Source organism: Cydia fagiglandana, chromosome 15 (assembly GCF_963556715.1).
Source record: "Cydia fagiglandana chromosome 15, ilCydFagi1.1, whole genome shotgun sequence".
NCBI classification, from domain to species: domain Eukaryota; kingdom Metazoa; phylum Arthropoda; class Insecta; order Lepidoptera; family Tortricidae; genus Cydia; species Cydia fagiglandana.
Window position 1 is genome coordinate 8,212,315 of NC_085946.1, and position 8,062 is coordinate 8,220,376.

General features: G+C 38.6%; 1 protein-coding gene across 3 annotated transcripts; it reads left to right on the forward strand.

Annotated features, from left to right (window-relative positions):
- The first annotated feature begins 1,166 nt into the window (after positions 1-1,166).
- On the forward strand, positions 1,167-6,469 carry LOC134671280 (proteasome subunit alpha type-3). 3 transcript variants are annotated; one of them, XM_063529090.1, is made up of 6 exons: positions 1,167-1,356; positions 1,561-1,767; positions 2,073-2,321; positions 2,980-3,092; positions 4,344-4,479; positions 6,396-6,469. In XM_063529090.1, exons 1-6 carry the CDS (start codon positions 1,336-1,338, stop codon positions 6,435-6,437), a joined length of 768 nt encoding a protein of 255 aa, XP_063385160.1. In that variant the 5' UTR covers positions 1,167-1,335; the 3' UTR covers positions 6,438-6,469. The 3 variants fall into 3 exon arrangements, with proteins under 3 accessions (XP_063385160.1, XP_063385159.1, XP_063385158.1); XM_063529089.1 differs by lacking the exon at positions 6,396-6,469 and adding an exon at positions 4,683-4,762 and having other exon boundaries at positions 4,344-4,458; XM_063529088.1 differs by lacking the exon at positions 6,396-6,469 and having other exon boundaries at positions 1,168-1,356; positions 4,344-4,550.
- The last annotated feature ends 1,593 nt before the right edge of the window (positions 6,470-8,062 follow it).

The following is an 8,062-nucleotide window of genomic DNA, read 5'->3' on the forward strand; positions in this document are numbered from 1 at the left end:
TCCTCAGCTTTTTACCGGTTTCACCATAAAAATCCACAATTTTACTATAAAAACACGTAACATCCTACTCGTCACAGTGGCTGTTTTTGACTGACGAAAGTTAACGACTTTTTCAACCGTTGAACATTCAAATGTTCGCTTGCTAGCTGTCTTGCTTCATTCACTCCACGATTAAATATGTCAGAGCGAGTTAAACATATGTTTCACTGATATTTTACCTTAAGTTTAGGCGCGAATTATGCGAACCTGGCAGGTTGAGCCACAGATAAACCGCCAATTTTATGACCGCCTGAAAGGCGCTCCCACAGTTGAGGGGATAAGTAGAAGGGTCAAAAGTGGCACCAAGTGGTTCGTGTAATATTACACTTGGCGCTGGCTAGCCAGTTCCTTTGCTTGAACTTGGCTTGACACGCTGCCGCGTGTCTGGATATGTACTTACCTACAGCTGTACGAGCTTACGAGAAGAGGTAGGGAAAAAACAAAAAGATAGGTACCTAGGTAAGTAATGAAATGTCTAAGAAGTGTTGAAGATTCGCATTAGGTAAGTAGGTACCTAAGTATTTTATTTTCTATTAGAAATACTAGAAAACTAGTGGCCACTTTCTGAATGAATTTCTACACAAAATGGCAACTAGTTTAATTCGCTGTAGGAACGAAAAGCGATCAAACTGACACTTAATTTTATTGTGGTAGGCTCATTCGCTCCGACGGCGGAAAACGTAAAGTCTGTTTCTGGCCTGGCTACAGGTTTTTTATAGAAAGATACAACATTGAATTAAAAAAAGTACCTAACTGCTCCAACTTTCCGTAACGTAACGCCACAGGTCATATAACGCGTAAAGTAACCACAAGACATAGATTTGAATTTAGCGCCATCTGTGAATATGCCATCAAACTTTTTCATAACCTGTGAATACGTTAGTACGGCAACATGTTAGAGCGCAGTAAGAGATGTCGCTTTTATTTAAAAAAAATTTTTACCCTTCCAGGCTACCGTATCGAATAAATTTATTTCCTTTTTATTTTATTTAGAGTACACGACATTTTATATGTGTTTTTTTTTCTTTCATTTTATGTATTTATTTTTAAAATTAGAAAAAGCCTATACTGGAACCGCAGGAACGGAACGCGATTCTGTTTTATTATGGCATGACGCGAACAATGAAAACTGACTGGATTTTTGACAGCAGGAGTTGCTTGTCATCGCGCCGAAGCCGAATATATATAATTTTAATTTGCAATTTTTTACTTTACAAGTCGGCAATATTTTAACTGTAATAATTTTTCACATTTAAACCAAGTTCTTTACAACGCGCCTTCAGAACGTGATCAACGATGAGTTCTATTGGAACTGGAGTAAGTTTACCTTTAGGTTATATCGTAAAGTTGAAAAATTACTAAGCATAAAAAAACAACGTTTATGGATTTTAATATCTCTCTGAAATACATTTTACACTTATGTATATACTTTTTTTACATACTACAAGAGTGGGATTTGTATTTATACAAATTGTGCTTATTCATGTTGTACATATACTAAAACTTGATTCATAATTTCAGTATGATCTGTCCGCCTCGCAATTCTCGCCGGACGGCAGAGTATTTCAAGTAGAATACGCAGCGAAAGCCGTAGAGAACTCTGGTACAGTGATCGGTCTCCGAGGAAAGGACGGAGTAGTGTTTGCGGTTGAAAAGCTAGTTACTTCAAAGTTGTATGAACCGGGTGCGAACAAGAGGATCTTCCATGCTGATCAACATGTGGGCATTGTAAGTATTGTGATTTTTTACCCATATCAATAAAAAAATTGAAATGGTTCAAACAAGTGTATAGCTAAAAGGGGCCACTGAGCCACAGTTAGTAAGCATAGACTAAGGTTCAATATACTTAAAAAACCTAATATGTGTTCTTTAGAGATAAAACTGCCAGCGGCCTGCCTCTATCTTTGATCTATTGTTTTTCTTTAAGCTGTATTTTTGACTGAGGTGTGCAAAAAAATTATGTCCACAAACCTTACACAGAAGGTGCCTATGACACTGATTGATACTGACATCTTGTTCATTACACATTTCAGGCTGTGTCGGGGCTCATTTCCGACGCCAGACAAATTGTGGAGACTGCTCGCAGCGAAGCCTCCAGCTACAGGAACCAGTATGGGATCCCAGTGCCTCTCAAGTACTTGAATGAGCGAGTGTCCATGTACATGCATGCTTACACACTGTACAGCGCTGTTCGCCCGTATGGATGCTCCATTGTGATGGGTACCTGGTCAGAACATAATGGTCCTGAGATGTACATGCTTGACCCTAGCGGGGTGTCTTTTGTAAGTACAAATATTTTGTATTTTCAACTAATAGCAGTAAATTAGATTACTACTAATACTATGTAGTTAATCATATGTTACCTAATAGCATAAGGACCACTGCACCCCAAGCACATGATTGGCGCGACAGTATCTCGCGGCGACATACTGTCCCTCTTTTATTAACATAGTTAGTAAAAGACGGGTAGTCTATGTCGCCGCGAGATACTGTCGCGCCAATCATGTGCTAGCCCGGCTGTACCATGTTTATTGCAAATAAATTAAATGAAATCTAAAAATATGCACTGTTAATCAGAATCTGCATGTATAACGGTGAATTTTTTTTTTCATTACTTGTTGTGATGGTTACATTCTCCTGAGTCACTCTGTAAACAGTGGTTTTATGACATTCAAATTAAACAAATTTTTGAGTAGTTACATAAGCCCTTTTCATAACGAGCCATTTGTCAAAGAAAAAAAAAATCAATGGCTGTAGTGAAAAATTGTTTTTAATCGTATTTTCTCGGAAACATTCGTATTTGTCATTCAGTCAACCTCAGTACTTTTTGTACTGAGACTGACTGAAATAGCACTATCGTGCGTTTCCATGAAAATACAATGGAAAATAACTATGCAATGTGACACAACAGTTTTAATGTTTTTTTTTTATTCGTTCTAGTCATACTTCGGGTGTGCAGTGGGAAAAGCAAAGCAGGCGGCAAAAACTGAAATTGAAAAGCTCAAGTTAGCGGATTTGACAGTTAAAGAACTTGTCAAAGAAGCAGCTAGGATGTAAGTATTTCAATCTATTTTGATTGATTTGATGTGGAAAGGGAAGGAATGGTTATATTTAAGGGACCTGCCAGGTATTTCTTTACTCAAATATACATAGTTAAAATTGGGTAGTTTACTGGAGGATATGTTTCCATACTTTAAGATCTTGCTTGCAGCAAGAGTATATTCTACTACATTTCTAGTAGTACAGTCGACGTCAAAGATATGTTTACACTTTTGCACCTTACTCCTTTGTAATAAGGCAAAAAGTGTAAACATATCTTTGACATCGACTGTACATTGCATAAGAAAAAGTAATCAAGTGTATGTAGGATGACTAAGGGTTTAAATACTTATTTTAACCAATCAAAACATAATATATTAAAGTTCTACAGTTCTGCTTTGAGAGAAAATAAACATTATTGCCTTACACTTTAACTCTACGAGTTTAGTAGCTTTTTGTTTCCATGGGCATTATTAGATCCATAAGTAAGTAAATAGGTTTATTTTCTCTTAATAGTTGTTAATTTTTATTGTATTAATTAAATAATTAACACAAATTAACAACTTGATACGATAAAAGTTACGTTTTGTACGGTAACGCAGCAGAAATAAGTTTGCTCCTATACGAAAATCAGGGACACACAAGAATCGATTTTTCTTTGCTAGGGAGTCTAGGAACACGAAATTAGTGTTCTAAAAGTTGATTCACGCACATTTGTGGAAATATACAATACCTACTCTTTCGTAAGTGAGTTGTCTCTTAAGAGCCAACAGGAGTGATCATTCCTACATACAAACGTACTCCTCGTTTTCCTCCGTGGTTTTTGAAGCTAGAGCAATGATTTTTTCAACACAGATTAATATTGTCAATATCTGTGTCGGACCGTTTTGCTTTTTTTGATATTTTTGTTTTTTAAGGCGCTAGAGCACTTCAATAATGGCTAAAATGGCCTCATTGGCTATGCCGCAATGAGACGCGTAGTATTCAAAACAGATATCAATTAGCCAAAAACGCAAAACGGTCCGACACAGATAATTTCATAATCATTTAGATTTCCAAATTTGGTTAAGTTTTGGAGGAGGAAACCGTCGAGTACGAAACCTCGATTTTTGAGATTTTTACGCAGGACTTTTGTCCTTGTCTTTATGCACTAGTCTTAGGAGCCGCTTCCGTTAGCGAGACGGGTATATTTACCTAAAATATTTAAAACTCAGCTCCTGTTTCGTCTTAATAGTTTTTGACTAACTGAAAGCCACTCTTTCCAGCATCTACCTCGTCCACGACGAGCTTAAAGACAAACAGTTCGAGCTGGAGCTCTCATGGGTCAGCAAGGACACGAAGGGCAAACACGAGCTGGTCCCTCGTGACATCGCCGCGGAGGCCGAGAACACCGCGAAGCAGGCGCTGGCCGATATTGAGGACTCTGACGAGGGAGACATGTAACGCGGTTAGATTATACGTTTTTAATACTACCCTTGTTTTTTATTTTGAAACCTTAGTCTTCTAACTGTAGGTATATTGCTTAACTGAATGGTCATTGACGTTACCGAGTAGCAGTACTGAACTGATACCGAGTAGCAGTCCCTCGTGACATCGCCGCGGAGGCCGAGAACACCGCGAAGCAGGCGCTGGCCGATATTGAGGACTCGGACGAGGGAGACATGTAACGCGGTTAGTTAATACGTTTTTAGGGTTCCGTACCTCAAAAGGAAAAAACGGAACCCTTATAGGATCACTCGTGCGTCTGTCTGTCCGTCTGTCCGTCTGTCACAGCCAATTTGCTCCGAAACTACCAGACCAATTAACTTGAAATTTGGTACACATATGTAAGTCTGTGACCCAAAGATGGATATGTAACGTCAACAAATGAATTTTAAACATAGGGGCTACTTTTGGGGGGTAAACGATAAAATTAAAAAACAAAGTTTTGAAAATTATATTGTGTTGCATATCAAACGAAAGAGCTCATTGTGAGAATCTTAAATATATTTTTCTTATAAATTTACGATAAAAAGTTTAGACGTTATTCAAGAAAATAGACAAAAAATTTCCATTCCCCCCCCTCTATCTCTGAAACTACTGGGTCTAAAATTCTGAAAAAAATACACAAAATAGTCCTTTACCTAAAGATGACAGGAAAACCTATTAGAAATCTAGAGTCAAGCGTGAGTCGGATTTAAGAACAAAAATGCGGTTAACGTTTCTTTAGGGACACAGCCGCAATGGTTTAAGTGAAACGTGATGTAGACAGCAATTGCGAAGGCCCTAGGCCGATATCCACATAAGGCCGAAGGCTCGAAGCGTCCCAAAGAGGCGTGCCTTTAGCTTCAAGCGTGAGTCGGATTGAAGACAAAAAATGCGACTAGGCTGTATTTGGCACACAGCCCCAATGGTACTTGTAGTACAGTCAACAGCAGAAGTTGCTAAGCGGGCGAGGTGTTCAAAATTACCTTGACATGCTCTTATTGTCTTAACTATAAAGTCGCGTCCAGATCATTTTAAACCACTCGCTCGCTTAGCAACTTCTGCTGCTGACTGTACTGATTGATTAGGTTACTATTGTTACGGGTTTTAAAAAGCACTAGGTATACAGGGTGGCTAAAAAATAAACTAAGTGTATTCCCGTTGCCAACGTGCAACCTTGAAATCGCGAAAAAAAATTTGGCTGTTTCATACATTTTGGCTGGTCCGTTTTCTATGGAAGGATACTTTTTTTTCGCGATTTCGTGTTGGTCCCATACTAAAAGTACTGAGCACAGTATAATCCCAAAACCTCCCTGGTTACGGGAATACACTTATTTTTTGGCCACCCTGTAGGTATTATATCCTTTGGCCTTAGCTTTTAAAACACTTTCGGAAGTTGTATTAGGAACCGGGACCTGTCGGACGCTCCAAGTTTTCAGCTCTACGCGGAGCTCGGTCTTCAGTCTTCGCACTTGGACACTTGTACTATTGTTCGGCATTTAATCTTCAGAGATGTAGAGATATAAGCCAGCACGCCAGAAAACTTCATGTTACATCTGGTTTTTGATTGACCCATTCGGGTTTTTCAAGACGTTTCACTTACGTCACGTTTCACGTACAAAAAAAAATGATGAAAATTGTGTGATGTACGGAACCCTTGAAACGCGAGTCCGACTCGCACTTGACCAGTTTTTAATACTACCCTCGTTTTTATTTTGAAACCATAGCCTTCTAACTGTAGGTATATTGCTTAACTGAATGGTCATTGACGTTACCGAGTAGCAGTACTGAACTGATACCGAGTAGCAGTCCCTCGTGACATCGCCGCGGAGGCCGAAAACACCGCGAAGCAGGCGCTGGCCGATATTGAGGACTCGGACGAGGGAGACATGTAACGCGGTTAGATGCAATGTGTGTTATACAGAAATATAGGTAGGTAGCCAGGTCAGCTAAAGTGACGTGTTTGGTTGAAGAAATGTCAGTTTTGATACTGAGAGAACTGTATAATATCGGAAACAAATCGAATAACTAAAATTCGAATACGCATGTACTTATAATCTTCCTTGTCGTATCCTCATGGCTGAGGGACGTGTCGAATGTGGACACTTTTCACCAGCGCACTCCAAGCCGCTCTGTCTTGGGCCCAGTGCATGCTCGCCTGCAATGTGGTACCTACACGTTAGGAGCAAAGAGTAGGTACTTAAAATAAAAACCGGGCAAGTGCGAGTCGGACTCGCGCACGAAGGGTTCCATACCATAATGCAACAAAAAAACGGTCACCCATCCAAGTACTGACCACTCCCGACGTTGCTTAACTTTGGTCAAAAATCACGTTTGTTGTATGGGAGCCCCATTTAAATCTTTTTTTTTTTATTATTATTATGAATGAGCTTACTCATGGCCACAGACTAGCCGAGGCGTAGACGTGGCCTACGATGGAGCGAGCTCGCCCAAACTTTATTTTATTGTTTTTAGTATTTGTTGTTATAGCGGCAACAGAAATACATCATCTGTGAAAATTTCAACTGTCTATTAGCTATTACGGTTCGTGAAATACAGCCTGGTGACAGACGGACGGACGGACGGACAGCGAAGTCTTAGTAATAGGGTCCCGTTTTACCCTTTGGGTACGGAACCCTAATATTAAAACAAAATTGACTAGGCATGTACTAGAAATGTTAAAATGTGACCATGACATGCCTTATAAATAATACAAACCTTTAATTCACTGTCACCCTTGTCTACTGCTGCATTTTATACTTTAAAATCATTGGCGCAGTCGGCAGAACTACTGCAGCGTATGTAAAAGTCGCTAAATCTATGTCAGTCATTGGTTTATATCATCTTTTAGAATAATTCAATTCACAAAAGTGGAAATGCCTTGAGGGCGCAATTAAATACATTCAGTTCATTTTTCATGGGTGCTATTGCGGTTTTTCTTCATCAATAATTCTACACAAAGCAAAAGGTAGCTCAGATTTAATTTTATTCAATGTTAAAGGGAATAAGTATATTTCTAGATAACTAGAAATATGATGGATATGTTTGAGGTAGTACCTAACTTTGGTGGCTAAGAATATAATTTTGGGATCTATTTCGTTTATATACCTACGCTGAGACACTGCAACATCATTCACAACCAAGAACGACGTAAGAAACGTCAGTTACAAATGTGAAAGGAAATTCTCTAGACATTAAATCCTCGGGTGACAAGCAAAAGTCACTAACTAACACCATTGAAATTATTGGACAATAAACCGTGTTACAAGTGTAATAAAGTGCATTGTTACTTTAATTTATTGATAGTACTTAGTGACTTTTGCTTGTCACAATAAATAACACAAAGTAAAATATTTTCATAGAAAGTAATTTAATTTGTTCTTAGAATAATATAGTTAGTCAAAACTCACAATACTTTCTCACTTAAGTGGTTTATTGACACTTGTTCAAGCTTTTTAGATTTAGATACATTCGCCTTAACTTACAACTTTCAAAGGTAATACATGCATTTATCGAACAA